At 42.6% G+C, this 27728-nt stretch overlaps 2 protein-coding genes across 3 annotated transcripts in view; one reads left to right on the forward strand and one right to left on the reverse strand.

Annotated features, from left to right (window-relative positions):
- Window positions 1–5705: 5705 nt before the first annotated feature.
- DNMBP (dynamin binding protein) overlaps window positions 5706–27728 on the reverse strand; it is a gene marked incomplete at its 5' end in the record, with an annotated part of 76261 nt that continues 54238 nt past the window's right edge. For both annotated transcript variants that reach the window (XM_082673605.1, XM_082673606.1), the window contains 11 exons: window positions 5706–7364; window positions 8644–9185; window positions 11252–11450; window positions 12941–13120; window positions 13486–13818; window positions 18058–18186; window positions 20756–20860; window positions 21776–21906; window positions 23490–23689; window positions 24056–24073; window positions 24668–24815. In XM_082673605.1, the coding sequence (XP_082529731.1) occupies window positions 7179–7364; window positions 8644–9185; window positions 11252–11450; window positions 12941–13120; window positions 13486–13818; window positions 18058–18186; window positions 20756–20860; window positions 21776–21906; window positions 23490–23689; window positions 24056–24073; window positions 24668–24815 (2171 nt within the window). In that variant the 3' untranslated portion in view covers window positions 5706–7178. The remainder of the gene's footprint in view (window positions 7365–8643; window positions 9186–11251; window positions 11451–12940; window positions 13121–13485; window positions 13819–18057; window positions 18187–20755; window positions 20861–21775; window positions 21907–23489; window positions 23690–24055; window positions 24074–24667; window positions 24816–27728) is intronic.
- LOC309834644 (ORM1-like protein 1) lies at window positions 15077–15652 on the forward strand. The gene has a single exon (XM_082673633.1). The coding sequence runs from the start codon at window positions 15092–15094 to the stop codon at window positions 15554–15556; it is 465 nt and encodes a 154-aa protein (XP_082529759.1). The 5' UTR covers window positions 15077–15091; the 3' UTR covers window positions 15557–15652.

Consider the following 27728-nt stretch of genomic DNA (forward strand, 5'->3'; position numbering starts at 1 on the left):
GGAAGTAGAGGGTGGGTGGTGGTGGGATGAATTGGGAGATTGGGATTGGCATACATACACTAATATAGATGTATAAAATATATATTTTTATACCTAATATGTATAAAATAGATAACTAATATAAGAACCTGCTGTATAAAAAAATAAAAGGGGCTTCCCTGGTGGCTCAGTGGTTGAGAGTCTGCCTGCCAATGCGGGGGACATGGGTTCGTGCCCTGGTCCGGGAAGATCCCACATGCCGTGGAGCGGCTGGGCCCGTGAGCCATGGCCACTGAGCCTGCGCGTCCAAGGCCTGTGCTCCGCAACGGGAGAGGCCACAGCAGTGAGACGCCCGTGTACCACAAGGAAATAAAAAAAATTCAAAGATAAAATTTAAAAAAGGCCTGTTGAGTTGTCCTCTGGTTGTACCTCTGAGCACAGATATCTCCCCTGGTACTTGGTGCTAACATTCTTGCCTGCTGGCTCCTCTGTTAGTCTGCAGGTACACTGTGATCTGGTTTGTTAGGGTTTACATTCTGGCATCATAAAGATCTCTCATAGTTCCATAAATATCTGCTAGACTGATACATTAGTTCAAATCTGTAAACCAATTCCACTTTGGCTAGCTTTTCATTTTCTTTCATCAAAGCATCTAATTTTTCACATACGTGGCTTCAATGTTAATGGTGGCACAGAGCCCTTTTGTTTTAGCGGGACGTAGTTAGGGTTATAGCATAAGAGCAAAATATGGCCTGCTGTTTATAAATAAAGTTTTTTTGAAACACAACCATGCTCACTTATTTCTGTATTATCTATACCTGCTTTCATGTCACAATGGCAGAGTTGAGTTGTGACAGAGTGTATGGCCTAAAAAGCCTGAAGCAGGGGTCCCTAAGCCCCAGGCCGTGGACCCATACCAGTCCTCGGCCTGTTAGGAACCAGGCCGCCCAGGAGGAGGTGAGCAGCAGGCAAGCTTGCAAAGCTTCAACTGCTGCTCTCAATTGCTCGCGTTACTGCCTGAACTATCCCCGCCCCGTCCGTGGAAAAACTGTCTTCCATGAAACCAGTCCCTGGTGCCAAAAAGGTTGGGGACCGCTGGCCTAAGGTATTTATTATCTGGCCTTTTATGGAAAAGGTTTGCCAATTCCTGCTCCAGAATCAACAGTGTAGTCTGGACTGGATCATGTTTCCATTCTCAGAAAGACAATTTGCCTCAAAAATGTCATGTGGCTCCATACCTGCAGTAGATAGAATAATGGTCCCCAAAGATGTCCATGTCTGAATCCCCAAAACCCTGGGGATTTACCTTACATGGCCAAAGGGACTTCGCAGATGTGATTAAGGATATTGAGATGGGAGATTATGCAAAGTGGGCCCAGTGTAATTACAAGGATCCTTAATAAGAGTCAGGAGGGTCAGAGTTAAAATGAAGATGATGTGATGACAGAAACAGAGACATCTGAAGATGCTATGCTGCTGGCTTTGAAGATGGAGGAAGGGAACACAAGCCAAGAAACACAGGCAGCTTCCAGAAGTTGGAAAAGGCAAGGAGACAGATTCTCCCCTGAAGTCTCTGTAAATAACCAGCCCTACCAACCTTGACTTTAGCCCAGTGAGACTGATTTCAAACTGCTGACCTCCAGAACCGTAAGACAATAAATTTCTGTTGTTTTAGGCTACTAAATTAGCAGTAATTTGTTAAAGCAGCAATAGCCAGCTAATACAATACCATAAGCCCAAGCAGCTCTGATTAAAATTGCCAACATTCTCCAACTGAAGTCAGTTTAGCAATTCATTGATCTTCACTGAATCCCACTGCAGTGTGAATTTGTAGAGGATTATGTTATCTTTAAAGCCCAGCTAGAAATGGTCTCAGTGCTCAAGGCTATCACCCCTTCTATCAAATTGCAAAGATCTTATTCAGCTTAATCCTACTTGGAGGCAATCTTTTGATCTCACCTGAGAGGCTGCAGGAAGGTCCTTTGTTCAAATTAGTCACAGTGATTCTGACGACAGGAGGCGGCCATGACAGATCGGTAATCTTTCACTCTCAGCTTCCCTGATTCTGGAGCTGGGGAAGGGCTGCCACGGGGAAGGATTAGAGCTTGACTCCTCTTGAAGTTCCAGGGGACACCCAGGCGGGTGGTGCACAGGCAGTGCCTTGTGACATGGTCCTGCTGAGTCTGCAGACCCCCACGGCCTGCTGCTGAGTCCCACGCACCTGCCCGCTACCAATAGATCTTCCCGAATGAACACATTGCCCGCTCCTACCACCACATCACAACTTACCTCTGGGAAAGCACTACCTGCTCCTTCAGGGTCACCTCTGAGTGGTACTAAGGAATAGATATTCCCATGCAGCTTGCAAAGCCTGCAATTTGTTGTAGAAAACTCCCTTATTGATACTCACAAAACACTACTATTGATCTTCACTAACAATCACAGTGGGCTGGATGAAACAAAGCAGCGCCAACTGGAGATTGGAGATGATCATCCCTGCTCTGTGGCACTGAATGTCTGCCACACCCAGCCCAGGTGAAACAGTACAAACTTCATCAATATGATGTACTAACAGATGGGAGAGTTTAAAATCCTGAGTTGTGTGTAGCGACCAGAGAGAGGATTTAGAATTAAGTATATGATGCTCAAGGTTTCTCGGTCCTCAGGCCTAAGGTTCTGCAAATGAAACACAACTCAGAGCACACTACTCCTGACCCTGAAACAAAATGCACAGAGTTCCAGCTTCACAACTAAGTAAAAGGCTGACATAAAATTCAATCGTTACTAAAACCATGTATTTCTAGAACTCACAGTTCACAAAAAGTTGCAGAATCATCTTATTTGTTCTCACAACAATCTTGAGAGAGAGGTCAGAAATCTACATGTTTCAGATGATGATAGACTCCCACCACCACTCCCTATTCTCCGAGGACACTTGGGAGAAAGCATAATTGAAGAGCTACTTCCAGGCAGGAAAGGGAGCAAATTCATGACAGGAAGTAAGCAGGCAAACCGGATTTGGAAATTTTCTTCAACATTTCCTTCTGTTGTGCAGGAAACATCTGACACCCTTTCCTTCCTTGGTTTTTGTAATTCCTACTTTTCCAACAGTAGAAAGTTCTACTAAAAATAACTGCCTACACAGGTGCTTCTCAAATTTAACATGCACACAAATCACCTGGTAACTTGATGCCGTAGGCCTGGGGTGGGGCCTGCATTTCCAGTGAGCTCCCAGGGTACACGGATGGTGATGCTGCTGGTCTGAAGACCACACTTAAAAAATCACCTAGGGACTTCCCTGGTGGTCCAGTGGGTAAGACTCCATGCTCCCAATGCAGGGGGCCTGGGTTTGATCCCTGATCGGGGAACTAGATCCCACATGCATGCCACAACTAGGGAGTCCGCATGCCGCAACTAAGGAGTCCATATGCCACAACTAAGAGCCCACATGCCACAACTAAACATGTCACAACAAAGATCCCATGTGCTGCAACTAAGAGCTGGTGCAGCCTAAATAAACAAATATTAAAAAAAAAAAAAAGCATCTAGCAACCACTGTGGAGAACGGTATGGAGAGTTCCTTAAAAAAACTAAAAATAAAGCTACCATATGATCCAGCAATCCCACTCCTGGGCACATATCTGGAAAAGACAAAAACTCTAATTAGAAAAGATACAGGCACCCCAATGTTCACAGCTGCACTATTTACAATAGCCAAGACATGGAAGCAACCTAAGTGTCCACCAACAGATGAATGCATAAAGAAGATGTGGTAAATATATACAATGGAATACTACTCAGCCATAATAAAAGGAATGAAATAATGCCATTTGCAGCAACATGGATGCAACTAGAGATTATCATACTAAGTGAAGTCAAAGACAAATATTGTATGATATCACTTATGTGTGGAATCTAAAAAAATGATACAAATGAACTTATTTACAAAACAGAAATAGACTCAAAGACATAGAAAACAACTTATGGTATACCAAAGGGGAAAATGTAGGAGGGATAAATTGGGAATTTGGAATTAACAAATACACATCACTATATATAAAATAAACAACAGGGACCTACTGTATAGCACAGGGAACTAGAGTCCATATCTTGTAATAACCTATAATGGAAAAGAATCTGAAAAAGAATATATATGTATAACTGAATCACTTTTCTGTATAACCTGAAACTGTAAATTAACTATGCTTCAATAAAAAATAAATTAAAAATAAAGAAAAAGCAAGACCTAGCAGACATCTAGTGTTTATAACAATACTCATCTTTTCATAAACTTGCTACCATCCCAATGACCTCCCCTTTGTTACGGATTCATCATTTCTTCAATTTCATATTCTTTATAGGATGTTGCTGCTTTTTTCCATTCTCAAGCAATCTTAAGCCCCATCAGTTAACTCTTAATTAGATTTTTCTGGCCTTCGATCTGTCCTCCCTCCAAATCATCCTGCTATCATTTAGCTTTCCTACAACAAGGAATCCACCTAGGTAAGGAGTTTCTCTTGAAATCTAAATTCCTTGACTTGGACCTCGGGGCTCTCCAGTTTATTGTTCACTATGTGCCAGCGTTCTAGCACTCTCCATGTATTAACTCATTCCATCCGTACCACAACCCTGTAAGGCGGACAGTAGTATTTTCTCTACTTTAGATGAGGAAGCTGAAGCACAGGTTAGGTAAGTTGCCAAGGTCACAAAGCTCTTAAGTGTCTGAAGTCAGTCTGGCTCCAGAACAAGGTGGAAAGGCTCAGCCTGAGGCATAAGTTTAAATTCAGGATCCATCAAACATTGATGTGAGACTTGGGCAAGTCACAATGTCACTGGACCCCATCTTCCTACCTCATAAAATGAAAGAGTTGGCCTCACTGGCCTGTTTCTTTCCCACGGAGTCTGTCTATTCACCTACGTTTCCTATTCCTTAACAGTATCAGGTGATACTTCCGTCACCCACTGTCCTCAGTGCCACCTCCGCTAGTGCTCCTGCCACTTCTCCCCCTCCCACCCCCTATCTGGCTTGAACTGCTGTGTGGACTTGTTAGTTCATCACTAGTGCATCAGTTTCCACATCTGTCATGGCTGGGAAATACTTACCTCTTCAAGATCCCAGCTTTTGTGTTTTGCTAGGATTTTATCATAGGAAATGGCTTAATGAAGAGGCCTGCAACATAAACATATTTTGAATATACAGTGATTCTGCTGAAATTATATTTGACAAAATGAATTTTTAAAAAATAATTATTTTATTTATTTATCTCTGGCTGCGTCTTCATTGCTGCACGCAGGCTCTCTCTAGTTGCGGCGAGCGGGGGCTACTCTTTGTTGCGGTGTGCAGGCTTCTCATTGTGGTGGCTTCTCGTTGCAGAGCACAGGCTCTAGGCGTGCAGGCTTCAGTAGTTGTGGCATACGTGCTCAGTAGTTGTGGCTTGCGGGCTCTAGAGTTCGGGCTCAGTAGTTGTGGCACACGGGCTTAACTGTTCCGCTGCATGTGGAATCTCCTGGACCAGGGCTCGAACCTGTATTCTCTGCATTGGCAGGTGGATTCTTAACGCGCCACCTGGGAAGTCCCGACAAAATGAGTTTTTGACCTGAGTTTCTTCAGTTAGTCTCTCCCATCTCTTGGGATCTGAGCATCACTGGATTGTCAAGAAGTTACCCCCAGAAACGTGAGAAGGTTCAGGCTAAACATGGAGGGAAATCAAGAAAACATACTCATGGCCCTTAGAAATGCTTTTATTTATAAAATAACTACTCAAATATAAACATCTCTAGATACAAACACTATTCACAAGAGACTCTTGCCTTGCTTCCTTCTGACCAACCAGCAGACTCAGGGGGGCCAAGGAGTTCACAGGTGTCTCCCAATTCATCATACCTTTAAGGCAAAGGTGCATTTGGAGGAGCAAGGGCTGTAAGGCTGTTCTTAATTCCCTTTCTTAAAAGACAAAATTCACGGTTTCCTGTTCCAAGGTAGGCTTTCTTGTCTGGGGCAGACCTTAAGAATCAGAGCCCTGCTCAAATAGAAACTTCAGGGGGAGATTCTTAGTGTTAGGATTAGTAAATATCTTCCTGAGGTGGAGGGAGGCACAATCAGGCACTTTAGATTCTGTTTGGCTTAGACCATGGTCTCTGAAGCACGGGGGCTGATGAAACAGGAAATGCTTATTTCCAAGTCTAGGATAAGCTACTTCTGGGACTGCTTATCCGAATTCAAATAAGACACACGCGTTATGTTTTCTGCATCTGTGGACAGTAGTGTGCTTGGATGAAGAGGAGAGGCATCCAGTCTCCCAGCAGGCTAGACTGGCTTCAGCCCATCGCAGAATGAGTCCCTCTAATGAAATGGCGGGAGCTCTGATCCTGTTCTCCTAGGAGAGTCTATCAGATATTGAGCTTCAGGAGAGAGACCAGGAGACATTATCACGCACAGACCATATAAAGTAGGATCACTGTCAGCAAGGTGTGGAGGATAGCACCTAATGGGAAGAGAACCTTTCAGATGAAGGTTCAAGGAAAAGAAAGACCCTAAGCATTTTTTAAAAGGAGAAAGAAAGTCGCTGAATTTTGCCCAAGCAATCTGGAAGTGCAGTGAAATAAATAAGAAAAAGATTACAGGTGGTAGCGTTTTAGGGACTTTTAGAAATAAGGGGTGTGTGTGTGAATGTGTGCCAGACACTGAGGTTTTAAAACACCAGATTTGGTACAAGGTCGACAAACTCCTTGCCACATGCAGAGGCGCAGCCTGAAAGGGCTCCCAGAGAATTCTTTTCATCCAAGTCGGTTTCCGGTCAGTCGATCATGGCGCGTGGGGCCACCCCAAACTCAGTATGGCACAACCAACGCCAACTTCTTCTAATGCTATAGCACAGCTTCCAGCATATATTGGATACTGGTCTTCTGACTGGAAATTTCTCGTTTCCAAAAGCTGACCCCAGGATTGGCCTCTCTTCTCACGGTCACTGAATCACTTGCAAGCCCCAGGGTCCATTTCAAATTCTAGAAATTCTAGCAAGCATCAAGGTTGACAACCCAATCAAAGAGAGCAAGACTTATCTTGTGCCCCACTGTGCCATGGTTAAGCCATGCAGGCAGGGCCAGTGTCTCAAGAGCAGGCGCCCTCTCAGTGGACACCAGGACCCTTCAGCAGAAGGAAGCAAAGGCAGCAAGGTTGAATGGGAGGCAGAACAGGTTCAGGTGTACTCAGTTTTGCAGATATAATTGGATGGAACATAGCCCTTCTTCCCATTAACTTCGGCTAACCACCATTCTGTATTTCCTGTAACATCTTTAAACTCCAGGATCTTGAGTCTCTGATTGGCTGACACACTCAGCTCATTTGGGTTCCGTGCCTTGAAGGTATAGACAGCAAAATAGACCTGTGTGAGGAAGAGAAAGTGAGTTAGGAAATGGGAAACAGCTTAGAGCAAAGCTGCCCAACAGAACTTCCTGTGGTGATGGGGACCATCTGTATCTGCACCATGCAATATGGCAGCCCTTAGCCACATGGCCATTGAACACTTGAAATATGCCTAGTGAAATGAAAGAACTTAATTTTAAATTTTGTTTAATTTTACCTAACTTAAATAGCTACATACGGCTTGTGGCTACCCTAATGAACAGGTCAGATTTAAAGAAAACCAAAATTCACATATTTTTACTTTCAGAGTTGCCTTAAAGAGTGAAAGAAGCTGCAGTCAGCATGGAAGATGGATGAGACACGAGGATGCCCTTCCATACCCCTAACACAGAAATTCTGAATTTAAAAAACTTAAAAAAAAACCCAAAACACAACTAACCTCAAAGTAAGAAAGGATGCTCTCTAGATGCCCATAACAAAGCTATCATGCAAAGCAAGGGTGGTATTCAGTGATCAGAAGGAGAAGTCAGGAGGCCCGCAGGGGCACAGGGATGAATACACACCCGAAGGCTGGGGTTTAGGACCTGCTCAGGAACTGGAGTTTATGAGGCTAGAAGTGAGCTCCTTGCACAAAGTCAGAATCTAAGAAAGGGCCATTTCCTCTCTTATCACGTCTAGAAAAACTGCCTGCTGGTGGGTCCAGAGCTGGCTGTGGTTTGTAACAGAACCACAGAGAGCTCACAGACGAAGGTAAGACACACACAGAGACTCACTGCTGCAAGTGAGCAAAGGCAAGAGGCAGGTGGCCAGGGATTCCTCAGCTGTGGATGTGAAAGTGGCTTTAAAATATGTAGGTTTAAAATGTTTAAGATACAAAGACAAGAGCAGGCCATTATGAAAAGAACAGGAAAAACTGAAACAGAGCCAGACTTTTATTTCTGAATTCTAGAAATAAACATATAGTTATTTGAATAAAAAACTAAGTGGACGAGTTAAACAGCAGACTTTATACAATGGAAAAATCAGCACACTGGAAGAGTGGGAAAAGCTTCATGGTAAAACCCTGTAAATGCTCCAAGACACAACAGCCTGTGAAGTCAGCCAGGGAAGGGCCCAGAAGGGGTGGAGCTGCCCACTCCTACAGCAGCGAGTTTCCACAAATGCTTTAAGCATTTGTCTGCGAGCCCATCTCCAGGTCACCCCCAGGCCCTGGGTAAGCCTCTGACTCACCCACTCCTGGGAGGGCATCACCTGCATCTGCTCAGGCGCAGTAACCACAGTACCCAGCCCGCACTCACCTGGTTGCCTTCCGCCTTGCTGTTTTCCAGCTGTCCGTTTCTGTCATCCAGAGACAGGGCTGTTCTTGCACATCCTTTTACGAGGTCTCTACCCTGCCCGTTTCGCCCTGGCACCGAGTAACCAGCCATTTCTGGATGCCTGGGGTTTCGGGAGCTCCTCAGAGTGGGAGCAGGCTGCTGAAGGTCTCTGGCAGCGTCTACCGAATCCCAGGGCCCATGCTGGGAGGGGGAGTCTGGGTCCGAGGGGCATCTGGAAGGGCTGCTCTCTGAGTTCAAAGATGCGCTGAGAGTTCCTTGGTCAAATTCCGTCAGTGAAGATGTGTCTGGAGGCTGTTTCTGGGTAGGCCCTGAGCTAAAGGACACGGCCACACTGCTGGGGTTGAAGGTCAAGGTGCCGCCGCTGTTCTGCCGCCGGGGGAACCTGGGGGAGGAGCTGCCGTGCTCCGACTCGGTGGAGGAGTGGCTGCCCACGGAGGCGTCAGAGTGGCTGCGGCGTGCATTGTAGGGCTTCAGGAAGGAGCTGTACACAAAGCCTTTGGTGACTGCGGGCAGGAAAAACAAACACGAAGAGCTTTTCGTGGGAGGAGGAGGGTGGAGGAAATCAGGAGAGAAGAAACTATGGTTTAAGGTCAATAGTGAGACAAAATAAGATTCCTAGAGACAAACAGAACAGACACCATCCCAGGGCATAACGTGGGTGGTAGAGACAAGATGCTGTGGCCTCCTGCCAGTTCACGCCTATTACAACCGCACAACAGGTGAGTGACAAGGGGCTTTGCTGAGAATTAAGAAACAGTAACAGAAACAACCACAGACCACATGTCTGAGTGAGCATGAGTAGATGAAGAAAACAGAAGGGCCAGACCATGGGAACAAAGGCTAATGGGAAGACAACTAAGGATGTGTTCAATTGTCCATTGAGTGTGGTAAAAAGGGATTTTAAAAACCATCCTCAGCATGACAGAGCCCCTCGGATACACCTCCCTGCCCTCTCCAACCACACACTTGAATCTCTGTCCCTGGTTTAGGAATGAGGTGGGAATACTGTGAGAACTAGCTGCTTATATTAGTTAGAATACACATCTAACACATATCATATCAATATCATATCAATTCATATCAATAAATTGCCTAAGATGAGGACAGAGAGGGCCCTCAGCTAAAACTTTTAAGCATAGATTAGGGATTGAGATCCCTAATCCATAGGAAAAATTGTTATATTTATTAGGAAAGAATTATCTGTTAAGGCAGGGACCCAGAGTATGTAACCTCGACTTGAGCAAGGGCCATCTCTGTCTTGATCTTTAGAGTGTTTCCTGGACCTAAAAAAAAGGCCGGCTTGCACTTGTTCTATCTGCTGGGCAATAGGGAGGAGTCCCCTGAGCAGATGCCAAGGGGTGGAGGGTCTAAGAGCTGATGCTATGAGCTTCTGGCTACCACTTTACTCACCAGGATTTAGTAGATAAGGAAGAACCCCAAGGACAGGGGGGGCTCAAACAGCCTGGATCTTCACTAGGAGTTCATCTGTCTATCAGTGGCTCTCACCTGTCATCACCCTGGGGGCCCCATCCTTCGTCCTTCCTTTCCCACTTCAATCTTTATTATTTTGGGTAAGCAGAGCAGGGGGCTGGGGGAGGAGAAAAAAATCCACACAACACTTTTAAAGAAACTGAGAAATGTTAAAATTTTCAGTTCTTGTGGTATGAACACAGATGTTTATTATAGAGGCCCACAATCCTTTTCTAAAACACTCGGGACCAGATGTGTTTTGGAATTCAGATTTGGGGATTTAGGAAAGGTAATCAAGTATACTATAGATTTCATGATATACCCAGCAGGGTCTGGGTCAACACCCCATAGTCAAACCCATTCATGTTTCTGTAGCAAAACGTATGCGACTAGTCCCACCAAAAGGGAAGAGTAATGATCATAAACAGCCTCACATCATTTGTTCAGGTTTTGTCACCAAATGAGTTCAGATCAGGGCAGGTTTTGGCAAATTAGTTCTGAAAAAAAAAGCTCTGATATTTCAAAGCTTTTCAGATTTTGGAATTGTTATTCTTTATTATTCTTTGTACGTTGAAAAAAAAATTCTGTATGCCTTCCCCACCCCCACTCCCAACAGAAAAAAAAGCTGTAAGCTGTTTTTAAAGTCATTCCCTAAATAGTCATGAAGTAAAATTGTTTGTTGGTTGGGAGCAGGGGTAACTCAAAAAGCAAACAACCCCTTCTTAAAGGTTTTAAACTCATATGCTCACAAAACACACCTACAGAACTTGTGTTTCACTCAGGTTAGGATCGAGAGGGCAAAGGACCCTTCAGGCAGGATTCACTGCCTGTAAAGGTAAAGCAAGGCAAGATCTTGCAAGGTAAGTAATGGAGTCTCCTCTGGAATTTTTAAAAGAACAAAAACAAAATCAAAGACTGGTTTTGTTTCAGTAATGACTTGAGCATTACACTCTCTAGAGACGGAGAGAACTTTTAAGGTTGCTTTTCCCTTTAACCGAACACTCTCATATTTTTCTCTGGCCTACCCAGGATTCAGGCACAGTCCAAATCACTCTTTCCTCATTTAGAGTTACAGTAATCTGTCGCCTACTGTTCTTACCTCCATTGTCAATCAGCCAGCGGTTCTGGCTGCCCATGGGGTCCTTTTTCTTAATCACGCCCACCAGGTCACCTTCCAGAAGTGAGACGTCCAGGTCCTGGGCAGCATTGAAGTTCCGTTCTGCTTGGAAGAGCTTTTCAGGGGGATACCTTACCAAGAGGGAGGCCCGGAGTTCTTCTGACTGAAGCATGTAACTTGGCTGAAAGGCAATATAAGAAATACAATCATCAGGCTTCCCTGGTGGCGCAGTGGTTGAGAGTCCGCCTGCCGATGCAGGGGACACGGGTTCGTGCCCCGGTCCGGGAAGATCCCACATGCCGCGGAGCAGCTAGGCCCGTTAGCCATGGCCGCTGAGCCTGCGCGTCCGGAGCCTGTGCTCCACAACGGGAGAGGCCACAACAGTGAGAGGCCCGCATAACGCAAAAAAAAAAAAAAAAAAAAGAAATATAATCATCAAAACCCCTTCCGGGCCGTTATCCCAGCAGCTCTATTTAATCCCATATGCTGTCAGTCTCAGAAGTGGAGGCAATGACAGCCAGCTCCCTACTCCCATCAGACGCCTTTGCGCCTGAGTCAGTCCATGTGGCTACAGGTAAAAATTGTAATCTCTTGGGTCACGTTTTGGTGCCTTTGTAGTAAGAAAATTTAACACACCCTTAGTTTTATATCTGTTATCCTGTGACAAAAATATGTGATTAAAGTGCCACCTAAAGAATCAAAATATCTAAGTAACATGAGTAGGTCTGCTTTTATTTTACTGTATGAATCTAAACAACTGAGACTTTCCTTATCTAGACTTCATATCTATAAAAACAATATTCATAAAAATAAGAAAAAGTAAACGTGATTAAAAAAATCTGATTCCCTCTTTTAGATCATATAAATTAATGTCTATGGGATTACATGGGGCAAAAATATTGTAAGCACAGATAAATCAGCAGTCTTTTAGGTTTTTACCCCATATAATCTGGTATATCTTACCGTACTTTTCAGAATATGCAAGAATCGAGTTCAAAAAGAAAATAACTCCAGGTTAAAAAGTGGTCAGCCATTAACTGTTCGGCAGTGTATCAGATAACCACCTTTTCCAATACATGATCAAAAATAGGGAGCCTGGCAGAATTAACATACCCTTAAGCCAGTTCCTTTCACTGATCAAAGGACTAATATTAATCCTTTACTAACTCCTTTCATTGTATAGGATAGGATCCAAGAATGCTTTTCAGAGGGCATTTTGAAGTCTATACCAGGAGGCACACTAGTGGTGCCTAGTGATAGTGAGTGAAGGAATGAATGAGAGCATGATAGATTTGAACTCAATAACCTTTATTCTCCAATTATTATAAAATATTTAAACTCCTATTAAATTGCTCATCTGTAGAGACAGAGCTGAGTCCATCAATATTAATAATAATAATGATGATGATAATAGCTTACTTGAATAATGCTAATAATGGTGTCAGGCAACGTCCAAGTGTTTTACATATTTTAACTCATTTGAATCTCAAAACAACTCTATGATGTAGGTATAACTATTATCTGTGTTTTAGACATGAGGAAACCGATGAAGCACTTGCTCAAGGACACAGAGTGAGTCATTGTCAGAATTGGGATCTGAACCCAGGCGGTCTTACTCAGGAGTTCACACCTTAACCACCAGGCCATATGAGCCTCTCCAGTTCCACTCACCAGGCCCAGGAGTGGCTTTCGGGTGGACTGGCGGTCCATAGTTTTCCTGTCAAATGACCTCTTGGTGGCAGGAAGAGACTCTGGGAAGAAGGTGAAAACCTGGAGTTGCTGCAGGACCCTGCTGTGCTCCTCATGGAAGACGGCAATCAAGTTCCCTTCCCTGCCGGTGACTTTGAGTAACTGGAGTCCATGCACAGGGAGAGCAGAGACAGAGGAAAGAAGAGAACACACGTGAACGATCCCAGGACTGGCACAGTCTCCTTAAAACTCCTCAAGTGTAAGCCACCAACACCGCAGCCCAGTGCCCGCAGCCCGAGCTGGCTGGCTCCTCCGGGATCTCTCAGGGTGGAAAGAGAGCCATTTAAAGGCCACAGGTTCCCCGGCTCCATCAAGGGATCAAGAATTCTGATTCCTGACAGGCCTGACCCAGTGACATACTTAATCTACCTAGTTTAATAATGTCTCTGACAACCTGGCTGTGTATTCCCAGAAAAACTCCAGGAGAACTTGGGATTCTACCTCTCCATGGGGAGGGCGGGCCTCACCGAGAGCAACGGCTTCAGCTGCTCCAGCGCCTGGCGCACGAAGTCACAGTGGGCCTCGGCGTAGCCATGCACACAGTTGCTGAAGAGGCCCTGCGCGTACTGATGGAACTTGGGCAGCTCGTCCAGCAGCTGGGCGTTCAGGGCCTCGTAGTTGTTCCGGGCCGACTGCAGCTCCTCCAGGGTCTTCTTGTCCTTCAGCTTCTCTGCCCGTTCTGTACAGTTATAGAAGTCCAGAAGCTTGTCAAAGCGTTTCTGCACTAGCTTGTGGGGCCCCGTGAACATGTTCAGTAACTGATTCAGGGGAGAGATGACCAGCCGCTCTGTCCTCTCTTTCTGTGGGGAGAGAAAGGCACGGTGTTCAGTGTCCCGAATTTGTTATTCTCAAAACTATCTTCAGGTGGATTTTGTTATGTCCTGTACCACCTGCTTTGCTCCTAGTGCACGAGCTAAACCCATGCAGATCCGACACCAGATGTACGCACATATTCTACAAAGCTTCTCAGCTTATAACTCTTCACCCAACTATTTGCTCATGCCAAAGAGTGTGCAAAATAGCTGCATAGTTGATAACAAATGCTAAACTACATACATGAACATGATGTTTGCATTACAACCCATTTGTGACCATCTGTCTGGTATCACTTACGTGTACGTGTCTATATATAACTTGAATTTAACTTAATGTTTAGTTGTTAAAAATAGAATTACCATATGACCCAACAATCCCACTCCTGGGCATATACCCAAACAAAGATACATGCACCTCTATGTTCACAGCAGCACTATTCACCATAGCCAAGACATGGAAACAACCTAAATGTCTGTTGACAGGTGAATTGATAAAGAAGATGAGGTACATATATACAATGGAATACTACTCAGCCATAAAAAAGAACAAAATAATACCATCTGCAACAACATGGATGCAACCAGAGATTATCATACTAAGTGAAGTAAGTCAGAAAGAAAAAGCAAATAACACATGATACCACTTACACGTGGAATCTAAAATATGACACAGGACTTCCCTGGTGGCGTAGTGGTTAACAATCTGCCTGCCAATGCAGGGGACACGGGTTCGAGCCCTGGTCCGGGAAGATCCCACATGCCGCGGAGCTACTAAGCCTGCGTGCCACAACTACTGAAGCCCATGCACCTAGAGGCTGTGCTCCACAACAAGAGAAGCCACCCAATGAGAAGCCCATGAACTGCAACAAAGGGTAGCCCCCGCTCTCTGCAACTACAGAAAGCACGCGTGCAGCAACAAAGACCCAATGCAGCCAAAAATAAATAAATAAATAAAATATGACACAGATGAACCTATCTATGAAACAGAAACAAAATCAGTGACATAGAGAATACACTGGTGGCTGCCATGGGGGAAGGAGGTGGGAGAGGCTTGGATTGGGATTGGGGATTAGCAGATGCAAACTGGTATACAGAGAATGGACAAACAATAAGGTCCCACTGTGTAGCACAGGGAACTATATTCAATATCCTGCAATAAACCATAATAGAGGAGATGCCGCCATTAGCCCTGCAGCCACCGCGGAGCTGATACTGCTCTGAGCCAGCCAGCCGCCGGGAGTGGGGTGGCAGTGCAAACATGAATGTTGGAGCTGCCCACAGTGAGGTGAATCCAAATACCCATGTAACGAACAGCCGGGGTATGTGGCTGACATATGCTTTGGGAGTTGGCTTGCTTCATATCGTTTTACTCAGTGTTTTACCCTTCTTCAGTGTTCCTGTTGCTTGGACCTTAACAAATGTTATACATAATCTGGGCATGTATGTATTTCTGCATGCAGTAAAAGGAACACCATTTGAAACTCCTGACCAGGGTAAAGCGAGGCTCCTAACTCATTGGGAACAACTGGACTATGGAGTACAGTTTACATCTTCAAGGAAGTTTTTCACAATTTCTCCAATAATTCTATATTTTCTGGCAAGTTTCTATATGAAGTATGATCCAACTCACTTCATCTTAAACACAGCTTGTCTCCTGAGCGTGCTAATTCCCAAAATGCCACAGCTACATGGTGTTCGGATCTTTGGAATTAATAAGTATTGAAATGTGTTCTGAAATGAACAAAAATTTTTTACAGCTACTGAGTTTTCTGTAAGGAAGGAGTGGTTAGTAAACTGCACTGTTTCTGTGATAATGTGAAATGAGAGGTAGCTACATTGGAGAGCCAACTGCTGGTTCTTCATATGCTGTTTTGAAGCGCAGATTCTTACGAGAAGATGCCTCTCTTTAATGAATCTGGTATCCTTCTGACGAGGGGCTTTAGTTAAATGGCTATAAAGTAAGGGTGTAGTAGATAAATCCAAGGAAATAAGAGATTTATAAGAAACTAAGTCCAGCTTAGCTTATAATGAATGGGCATTATGTTAGGAGAAGAAAATGTTTAATCATTCAGTCATGGTCAGTTTAAGCAGAGTTACATGTAAACCAGAATCATTTCTTTACAAGTTTATTATAGATTGTTTTTATTACCATGCATGTTCCTCTTGTGTTATATAAGAGGATATATACCCTCTTGTTTTATACAAACCAATTCCTACCTTATGAATGTACTTTTTTGGTTTTGCAGTCTCAACATTGTGTTGATAGATGAGTTCATTTTTACATTTATTAAGTTACTGAGTTCATGAAGGTCCACCTTCATGACTGATTGATGATAGAAGATAGTTAGGCATCTTAGAAGCAGCCTCTGAGTCAGCCTTCTAATTTTGGAACAAAGTGGGTTTTGCTGCCTTTCCAGGTACAAGGCTGCTAAACCAATTAAGAAAATAATTTATTTCTTGTAATTAAAGTATATGGTAACTTAAAGTTCTGCTTATTTGGTTGAGCAATCTAATTGTTGAAGTCTGCCATTCTTTAGCGTTGGAAATTTAAAATGGACAACTACATAGCCAACCTGCGATCTGGCAGAAACTGCTTCTCTAGCAATACTATCAGAGTGAATAATGGAGTCTTTTTTTAGCAGGTCTGCAGTAAAAGGTATATTTCCTTAGTCCTCCTGCTCTCAGTCTCCATACTTTGCCCATTAATATTTTGCCTGTCGATGCACGAGTCTTAGTATAGATAACTCAGAATGGTTAACTATTTCCAAAGCAGCAACCATATTGAATCCTTGTGACTTAAGAGAAGCTTTCTATAGTTGCTGACATTAATTGCAAGAAATAACTATATTCTACTTTGAGAAGTAAACATGTCAAAAGAAAGTTCTGATATGTGACGAAACTGAAAAACCTAGAACATTTGTAAGCAAAACTGAGTGAAAAGAATTATAATACTAACTTAAAAGTCAATTTGTTTCAAACTGACTTTTGGAGGTAATGATCATTGTTTTGTATTTCAAAAGTATTGAGTTTAGAAATCAGTTGTATGATAATGCCTTTGTATGTTTGTCTTTTCTCATGTATTTTTAAATAACCAGTAATCTATACTTTAATAAATTTTTCTTTGGTGTAAAAAAAAAAACATAATGGAAAAGAATATAAAAAAGAATGCATATATATGTGTAACTGAGTCACTCTGCTGTACAGAAGTAATTAACATAACATCGTAATTTATACATCAATAAGAAATAAATTTTAAAAAGATTTAGTTGTTACATAATCTGGGGTAGAGAAACTTTCACACACCCATCATACCTCTTCTACTCATAACTACTTAGTAATACTCTGTTTTCACTTTTCAAAAGTTTTTGTCTAATTCTTTCTAGAGGGATAGACATAGAGGGCACAATATTGACACAAAAGAACATAAATAGGTGCTTAGTAAATTACTTTTAATAAGATGCTACTGTTAGAATAACCGTATGTTCCCCCAATGTTTTCTAAAGATGCTTCAAGCATCCAGAGATCTCCAAGAAGCTATCAAAGCCCACCCATTTCTACTCAGGAGATATATATAGAACATATATTTAGAATTTCCCAAGCAATTTGGCATTTTATAGTCTTTACAAAACAGTTTTTGCCATTTCAAAAATCTATTTGTTAATCTCTTAACTATGCAAAAATATTCCGTTTTAAGTTATTAGTTCTTTAGTTGTTTTCTTTTGATCAGTTATCCAGTAGTGATACCAGATTAAATTTCCTGGTTTTCCTTTATCCCCTGAAACTGGGCTGATCACAATTATAAAAAAATCTATTTGCAGGGCTTCCCTCGTGGCGCAGTGGTTGAGAGTCCGCCTGCCGATGCAGGGGACATGGGTTCGTGCGCCGCTCCGGGAAGATCCCACATGCTGTGGAGCAGCTCGGCCCGTGAGCCATGGCCGCTGAGCCTGCGCTCCGCAGCAGGAGAGGCCACAACAGTGAAAGTCCCGCGTACCGCAAAAAAAAAAAAAAATCTGTTTGCATACATGCAGGTCCTATCTGTCCTTTCAGCTGATTGAAAGTCAGGTTCTGAATATAAAATTCTGATATGAACTTAGCTAAAGAACACTAGGATTCCTGGTCCATGGAAGCGTGTCTCTATGGAATTAACTTTTCCATGAGCTGGATGTTACAGAGAACCCTGGGAAGAGGCCCAGCCTGAAAAAAGTGGGCTGAAGAGTCACTTACAAAATTTGTGAAGAGCTGGTCACTGATGTAGCGATGCACCTTCTCGAACTGTTCCAAGTCTCTGTGTCCCTTCTCCATGCACACATCCCACATGCTCACGGCGGCCACCACCTTCACACATGCGGATTCCTGCAGCCAGTTACAAACACAGGTAAGACCAGACAGAACTTCTAGCCTCCATCATTCATCCTAGATAGCAGTTAGCAGTCAGAACCAAAGCGACCTGCCCGTCCAAGGGCTGTCACCCATTGCTAGGGAGACAAGGCTTTTTAAGAGTTGGGTGCTCAGGTGTATACTTGCTACACATTTAGATAACATGGGGAGAAAATAGCCAATAGGGAGATATCAAAATTAGAGGAATTGTAGGCTAAAGTCCTGAGGCAAGGGAACCATACTTGGTCAAATCTCTCACTTTAAGCCAATGTGTTCCTGGAAAGTCTTATAAGCCCTCAATTTTACTTATCACATTTTCAAAACATGAATGGAGAGAGTTTGCTATTTAAAAGAAGTGTCGGAAGCACTTCAAATCAGTGGGTATTACTCAATAAATGATAATGACAGATAACTAGATAAAAAACAAAAAGTTGGATTCCTATATACTAATATAAATTCCAGCTAGATTGACTAATATAAAAAAATAAAATGATAAAAGTACTGGAACATAGGACATCTTTTTAAAATTATCTTGGAATGGGAAAGACCTTTTAAAGTATGACACAGAACTAAGAAACCATAAAAGTTGAGTTAGACTACACAAAAATAAAACTCTTCTACACAGAGAAAACATTTTAAGCAAATTCAAAAGTCAACAAACTGGGGCAGGGGGTATTTGTAAGCCAGCATCTCAGAAGAAGGGCTCTTTTCTCCAACATATACAAAGGTACTACCAGTCAATAAGAAAAAGAACAATAAATCAATAAATAAGTGCCCCCAAATACAGACAAATCACAGAAAAAGAAATATAATGATTTAAACATACAAAACTATCCTCAACTTCATTCATAATATAAGAAATGTAAATTCAAACTATATTAAAATAGCAATTTTTACCTTTCTTGCCGGCAAAGATAAGACATTTTGATTTTGATAACACTGTATGTTAGCAAGGGATGGGGAAACTGTTTCATACATTGCTGGTGGGGAGTTTTCACGGGTATGATATCTATGAAATTTGCATTGCTTTATGATTTGGCTCAGAAAATCTAGTACTCTGGCCTTCAGATATACTCACATAGATCAGAAAAATGATCTACATGCAAAGATATTTCTCGTGCCAATGTTTCTAACTTTTTGCAACAACTTAAACATCCATCGATGGGGACTAGTCAAATTTATTATGGCATGTCCATAACAATTAAATACTATACAGTTGTAAAAAAGAACAAGGCAGCTCTGTGTGTGCAAATATGGAACGATTTCCAAAATGCAAAACCCAAGGTGCTCAACAGTGCGTGTGTGTCTCTCTCTCTCTCCCTCACACACGTTATCTCTGACAGAAGAATCTGATAGATGTGTCCGCCTCTATAGATGACTAGGAGACAGGGGAGGGGGAGGAGTTATTTTTACTTTATACTTATCCCTTTGGTAGTTTTTGAATTTTGTACCATTTTACTTAAAAAAAAAAATAATAACAATAATGATTTTTAAAAAGCAAAGGATCTCTTTTAAAGGAAATTATTTGTTTCATGGGATGAGATTTTCCTGTGTGAGGGACAGGGGTACATGGTATACTTATATAAACACTATTCTATTAAATCAACAGAGAAATTACAGGTTTTAAGAGAAAGGATTCTAGTCCTGGTTCTGATTTCATGAAGGAAGCACTGCCTGAGGGAAGGAAGACCAGGGCCCGCCTGATCTCCCAAGTTCTTGCAACTCTCTAGACCTATTCGTGGCTCTAACAACCTTAGAGGCCTATGTACAGTTGTAAATAAATATTATTATTAGGAAGCACACCCCACAGGAACCATTCTCTTACTATTTGATCTTCAAAATGACTTTGACAAAATGAACTGTCACAAGTGCTTCTTCTATAACTGGGTACAGGAGACAGGGGGAAAAAAGGGTGATGAAGCTCGAAAGAGAGGGAGGAAAGAGCTAGGTCCCTTTACTATGAATACAACAGTGCTGATCTTCTGACATTGTTTAACTTTTAAATAACCTGTAAGAGGGCCTTCCCTGGTGGCACAGTGGGGTTAAGACTCCACGCTCCCAACGCACGGGGCCCAGGTTTGATCCCTGGTCAGGGAGCTAGATCCCACACTCATGCAACAACTAAGAGTTCGTGAGCCACAACTAAGGAGCCCACGTGTCGCAACTAAGGAGCTGACGAACCAAAACTTGCTCACCTGCTGCACCTAAGACCTGCTGCAACCAAATAAATAAACAAAACAATAACAGGAGGATATTCGTTCAGTAGTTATATCTGTAAGAATCCCAATAAAAAGTCTGTCATGGCATACTGGTCATTTGAGTCCAGGTTATTCCACATTCATTAAGCAATATGCTGGATGAACAGGAGAGCGGATGGAATTATACCATATGTGATTCCTTATTTTTTTTTTTGGCTGGGATCTTAGTTCCCTGACCAGGGATTGAACCCAGCCCCATAGCAGTGAAAGCACCGAGTCCTAACCACTGAACCACCAGGGAATTCCCCACTGTACATGATTCTAATGAGAGTGATGTCTTTACTCACCCGGATATGCTGGAGGTAGAGAGACAGGTCTCGGATAAAAGATTTGATCAATCTTTCTTGCATTCGGAAGTTTTTCTCTGTTTCTTCAAATACTTCATCTTTAATCTGTTCAAAATAAAAAAGTGCTGTTAGCAAATTGGGACTTTCCCTCAATAGATCTTATTGGCAAAAGCATCTTTCTTAAAGCATCTTTTGTTTAAATTTTAAGCCTTTGATGTTTCCCTCAATCATACTGAATTGGATTTGACAGAGCTCCTAAGTACACACAGGCCCTCCTGGCTCTAACTGACCCCGTCTGTTCCTGATGGAAACCCTTTGCTGGTCAGGCTGTTTGCTTCACCAGTATTGTTGCCTTGCCTGGTTTGCCCTCCTCTCTCCCTATGCCAAACCTGCCCCTCTCCTTTAAGACTCAGATTAAATCTCTTGCCAACATGAAGCACACTCTCACGGAGCTCTAGTTTTTTTAAGTACCACAGCGTGTAGAGAACAAACTACAAAGCTTAGCAACTGATTCTTTAGCTGGTATTTTCCACTGACTGTATCACATACACATGGTTCAGTGCATGAAGTCTGGAGACTGGATCTACTCTGTTGATAACTGTTTTACAAATCACTCAAACCTTAGACTTTACATTTCCTCATGTGTGACATATGGTGTTGAACAAGGTGATCTCTGAAATCCCTTCTAGCTTAACATGTCTACAATTTTCATTTTGTCTCCCCAAATAGCTTATAAGCTCCTTATGGGTGTCTAAAACCATGATAACTATTACATGGTGACCGATTTGGCCTCCTGATTTGCCTTCATACACACTGTAAGCAGCTCACCAAGGCTCGGATGGAGGGTTGGGTGGATGGATTTAAATGAACAGTAGCTGCAGGGTCCTGTATCCACCAGCTAGCAAACACCAGGGGAGGTACTAAGAGGGGAATCTTGCCAATTCACACCATGCAGGCTGCCCCGTGGAGCCCTGAAAAGCAGCCAAAGACAGGCTGAACCTTCAAGCGCAGGAACCTCACCTGTGGGGCAAAGCCAGTGAGGTGCTTCAGGTGACTGCTAACCCGGTTGGATTTCTTGATGATGGAGTGGATGTTCAGTTTAGAAATTTTCTCCATGAGGCTATCTTCATCACCCTTTCGGTACTTGAGGACTGGGGAGTGAGTCAAATTGGTGAGTGAAGAAAGCCCTCTTCTGAGCATGGACAGACTACAAATGAGACTAACAGCCCAAACTAGAGCTAGTGCTTGTTTTCAATGAGCTTATAACTGAGTACACAAAACGTTAATCCAAATCACCATTTATGGACAGATCGGATACCTGGAGAACAGCAGAGACTGTGAGCAGACTGGAGAAGGTTAGAGATGAGGAAGGAAGGTCGCAGAGGTGTAAGGGACAGAGCCTAAGATTTGGAGTCAAGGAAACCTGAGTTCAGTGCCTGGGTCTGTCATTTCATCAAGGTGTGGCCTTAGGGAATTCCCTGGTGGTACAGTGGTTAGGACTCTGCACTTGCACTGCCAGGGCCTGGGTTCAATTCCTGGTCAGGGAACTAAGGTCCTGCAAGCCATGGGGTACGGCCAAAAAAAAAAAAAAAAAAAAAAGGTGGGGCCTTAAATAAGCCACTTAACTTCTCTGAGCCCCATTTTCCTTTCCAATAAGATGTAGAAAGTAATAGTACCTGACTTATAAGACCACCTTAAATGGTCTCATATACAAACGAGATATTTATATACAATCGTCTCATAGTGAAATGCTATGCAGGAGTTTTTGATTAATCTATGTGTCATGCATCAGGCACAGTCTGCAGAAAAGCCTGGAAATAAGAGTAAAAGGGTAGCAAGGGAAGGCTGGGTGGTAGCAAAAAGGCACACTTTACTGTTGTAGGAGATGAAGATGACATTACATGAGGAGATATGAACCAGGACAAAGGGCCAGATGGCCAGAGAGCTTTAACATCCACAGTCAACATTAAACACGGGTGTCATGGCTGAAGCAGAAGGGGAAAATGATTTTAGATAAATATGGAGAATAGTCGAGAGACAGGCAAAGAGGCTATATTATAGATTCTTTGAGGATATGAATAATAAATCAGTTTAGCATGGTCACCATGCTATACTCATTGAGTGTTCAAAATCAAAGCCTCAACAAGAGATTTGATAAGACAAAAGAAATGGTTCAGTTTGTTCTATATTATAAAGAAAGAGAGGGTGTTTGGCAACTGACTGCACAGTTCTGTGGGGGAGGGGAGGGGCACAGACCAGAGGCAGGACTGATGGGACCAGGGAGGTGGGCAAACCCGGGTCTTCTGAAAGAACACAAAAAAGTTCTAGCTTCAGTGGAAACACTGAAATATCCAACCAGACGTGCGGAGCAAACACATATAAGCATGGACTGGAGAGGACTGCCTTCAATGAGTTGAGAAGGCAATCACTCATGCTTGAAGGAACTCTCCTGATCAGCCATTCTCTAATAGGTCTTTTTATCTCTTAGGAAAGACTCATTGCTATAAGCTTTATCACAGGTGCCTTATTTCCAACATGCATGGTTGTGCTTTTATTATGATCACTGTCTTTTTTCTTTCATTATCTCATTTTCCCCAAATTCTATTACCATTTCTTCATCACAGCCCTATTACCTACCATCTGCTTATCCACCTCTGGTGAAGTAATTAATTCTTTTGAGAAGGAGAACATTCTCATGGGTATACCTCCTTTTCAGCAAGTATGCTTTTCTTACCCAGGTCCTTTCGACGTTTATATTCATTAATGTTAACGTTGATTTCCTTGACTGCAAGGACTGCACTGGTTAAAGGCACTTTATCTGGGTGGGACTCGGGGGTGGAATTCAGCAACTCCATCAGCAGCAGTGGGTAGCGCATTACTCTCTGCACTGGTTTGATGAGGAAGGAGCCCAGGTTAATATAATTTGTGCATCCCCTTCAAGAAAAGGAAAAACAGAGACGTCAGTCAACTGTCAGTAACACAGGGCCTACAGGTAGTATTTGTTATTCCTAACATAGCTCCGTTCTTTCACCCTACTTCCCAACTTAATTCATTCACATTTACTGGGCACCTAATAAACACCAGGCAGTGTTCTAGGTGCTGCGGATTTAGTAGTGACCCAAAAAAGTCCCTGCCCTAGTGGAAAGAGGCAGACAATAATCAAACAAACATTATATGAAGTGTCATTAGGTGGTAAGTGCTACGGAGGAAAGTACAGCAAGGCAGGTCTACTTCTAGGTTTCTGTCTATAAAGGAAGAAAATAATGAAATGAGCTTCTGCATCAAGTGGCAAGAACTTACCATTCATTGTACAGGCTCCTACAGGGCAGCGAGCATGAAAAGAAGAAACAACTGATTAAAGAAAATACTGATGCTGATTTTCACATTCCTCTCAGAACATATTAGTCCAACTAATGCCTATTAGCTGGGCAGACAAAAACCACATGGGACAGAAGGGGAATTGTGAATGTCTATGGTGGCATATCTAGTCTATTAAAAAAAGTCAATAAGCCCTTAACTTCACTTTGACCTACTTAGACATATATTATATCCTTATAGCCTGCCTCCCTAAGACAGGAGACTCTCACCTGATGGTCAAGAATAACTGACTTTATCTTCTTACCTTTTCTCTCATTTGGACCAAACTATCTTCCTGGCAGCTTCTTACCTGAAAATGCTAACTTAATACTTTGTGTGTATAGATAAAAGTGATTTTAATGGATAAAACTACAAGCAGGAAGCTACTTAAGATTTCCATGATATAGAATGGGAAACGGCAAGTTACATAATAGGACCTACGATAATGTATCACTTATGTTTAAAATATGATAGATCCATAACATAGACATGGGAGTGACTTCCAAAAGGCAGAACTGAAGAGCTATGATGGAATGAAGTGCTCAAAACTCCTACTTAAGATCTGCCAAGGAGTCCTGAAGATGCTTCTGGATCTTCTCATCCTTCTCATATATTTCCAGCAATGAGATGGCCTCATCATGATTCTGGCAATAAACCTTGTATGTTCCTTCAAGCTCATCTCGGTGATCAAGAAACACCGGTCCTTTGGAATATACACAAACATACAGTGTTTTTTAGTAACTTTCTTCTCAGCGTACTAAATGGAAGGTATATAACCAAACTTTAATACCAGATAATCCTATCACAAGAAATGAGAATAAGACTATCCTTCAAATTAATATGATATTTCCATGTAACAGCTTAAAATTCTACTTATTTAAAGCAAAATTTAAGAGAACTATCTCATCCATGTATTTATTTTTCAGAACGCATACACATGCACACGTGCATGCACACACACACAGCTGGTCCCTGAAACAGAGTCCAGTCCCTTTTCCGTCAGGCAGAGTAAGGCATTTGCAAGTACTCTCCATATAGGCATGTGATCAGAACCTGTAAAGACCCCTCAGCTCTCTAAGCCCCAAATCTCCACAGGGGTGAAGAGATCCTTCTACGGCAGCAGCTTCCAACCTTTTCTTTGCACGTAAATACACAAGACTATGAAGTTTATCATATTAATAAATATATTAATTTATAATATAAATTATATATAAATATATTAATACTATATTATATAAATATAAACCCTCTGAATCTATAATAATATATGTACTTCTTTATAAAGCACTGAATAGCAAAACACAGCAATGAATCTAATAATCACCATAATTTCAAAGTATGATGAGTGACACAAGAAACTGGTGTAACGTGTTGTTTCTGGTCATTGATGGAATTTCAAGATACTGCATGCAACAACTTAAATGTGATACGAGCAGGTGACTTCAGTTGGTGACAAAGTCACTGTTCCCTACAGTCATACCTTAAATCAATGCTAAATTTCTGTTATAAATAAAGAAACTTCTATACAAGTTGGTGGAGTACTTGAAATCTACTCATGGACCCCTGGTCTACACCATTTGGGCATAGGAATAATTCCTAAGCAAACTTCCCCGGAGCAATTTCATTTAGATCAGCTGCCTGAATGTGCCGATTCCCTGAATTGTTAAAACTGCTCTTCCTCTTGCCCCTCTTCCCTCTGTGTACCTGGTCCTTCCTTCTTCAGCTTGCACTGCTCCCCAAAAGACAACGTCCTCTCATCCTTGAGCTCCTCCCTCAAAATATGACCCTACTTACTGCTTCCCCTATAACTATTTCTCCCAGCCGCTGTGGGCATAAACCCCTTCCCTCAGGGAACCCCATCCCTTTCTCTACAAGGTCACCTCTGTTCCCTCCATGTTGTGTCCTATGGAATTCCCTATTCTCGTGCAGAGCACTTTCTATTTAAATGAAATGTATTTCCTTGATTATAGCTCCTTCCAAAAGAGAGCCGTGACTGTGTCCATACAAACCACACTCGTGCTGCCGTCCAACTGGCAGCCTTTCTTTGTCTAATCCTGTGACTCAACAGGCACAGGAGTTAAGAGTGGGGCTGCTTCCTTTTGACGTTCAGGGCCCCTTTGGAATCCCTGAGCCACCAACGTCTTTATCCAGTTTCACCAGCCGGTATTTGCCTGTCTTCTCCCCTACGTCTCCATTCCCCACCAGCACTCCCAGAACCTTCACTCTCACACCGGTTACACTGTACGTCCTCCATTCATGGGTTTTACCCTCCCTAATGGTGACTCTTCTACATCAACTACAAACTAACAAAGCTACAACTTAATTTACAGTGTCTTTCAAATTTGGGTCAAAACCCATGAATGGGTCATGGAATCTACTTTATGGGTATGATCAACACATTTTTGAGGAAATAAAATGGAATAGAAAAGAACAGAAAACATTGAACACAGTAAAAGTAAGCACAGACACACACACAAACATGTATCCTGGTCATTAGGTAAAATGTATTTCTTTCTGTGGGACATGTTTAAAATAATAAAAAAGCCAGTTCCTTAGATACTACTACATATCCAGAGTCTCCTGGTACTTCTTCCTCATCTCAACCTCCTCGTCTTCTAAATCATCCAAGCCCTGAACACCTACCATTCTCTCCTTCCCTGTGGACCCTGTTCTGGCTGTAACTAGAATCCTTCTCCAATCAGGCTTATAAGTTAATTCAATGATGCTTTTTCCAGCATCCTGGTTTACCCTGGATTTTCACCAAGTTATCCGCTCACTGTATACTTTTCCATTTTTATTCCTGGATCATAAAAACTGCTTGGAAGGCATACTTTTATTAAAAGGGGAGTTAAGGCGTAGTGCAGAACAGTTTGAATAGTATGCTACTGTTTATATAAATTTTTAAAGTGGGGATGGGGGACCAGGGTAGAGAAATACATATGTAATTGCTGTTATGATAAACTATCTCTGGAAGGAGATGTAAGAAAACTGGTAACATTAGTCGCTTCTGGTTGAGAAGAGCTGGGTGGCAGGGGACAGATAGAAGAGTTTTCATTAAGCAGTTCTTGGTACCTTTCAAATTTTGTGCCATGTGAATGTATTAAAAATAAGTTACATTTAAAATATACTCAGGGTTTCCTGGTGACGCAGTGGTTGAGAGTCCGCCTGCCGATGCAGGGGACATGGGTTCGTGCCCTGGTCCGGGAAGATCCCACATGCCGCGGAGCAGCTGGGCCCGTGAGCCATGGCCGCTGAGCCTGCGCGTCCGGAGCCTGTGCTCCGCAACGGGAGAGGTCACAACAGTGAGAGGCCCGCGTACCGCAAAAAAAAAAAAAAAAAAAAAAAAATATATATATATATATATATATAAAATATGTATCATATATTAAAATAAACTTAAGCAAAATAAAACATTGCTTATGCAATTCATGTCAATCTGCCCTTTGCTAGTGGCTCAGCGAAGCTTTAATTTGCCTTCCCTGACTTCTCAGAACCTTCCCTTATCAGACATTCAAAACCTTGTCCTTTATTAATTCTCCACTGAATGCACTGCTTGGCCTCCTGGTGGACCAAGACTGGAGCTCCCAGGCTGGTGCTCTCATCCAACCTCGGCTTC

This window comes from Grampus griseus (genome assembly GCF_964374135.1).
Source record: "Grampus griseus genome assembly, chromosome: 16".
NCBI lineage: Eukaryota > Metazoa > Chordata > Mammalia > Artiodactyla > Delphinidae > Grampus > Grampus griseus.

Bases quoted from the DNA above. Each gene is read 5' to 3' on its own strand.
- LOC309834644 (XM_082673633.1), top strand. From the start codon at position 15,092: ATGAATGTTGGAGCTGCCCACAGTGAGGTGAATCCAAATACCCATGTA.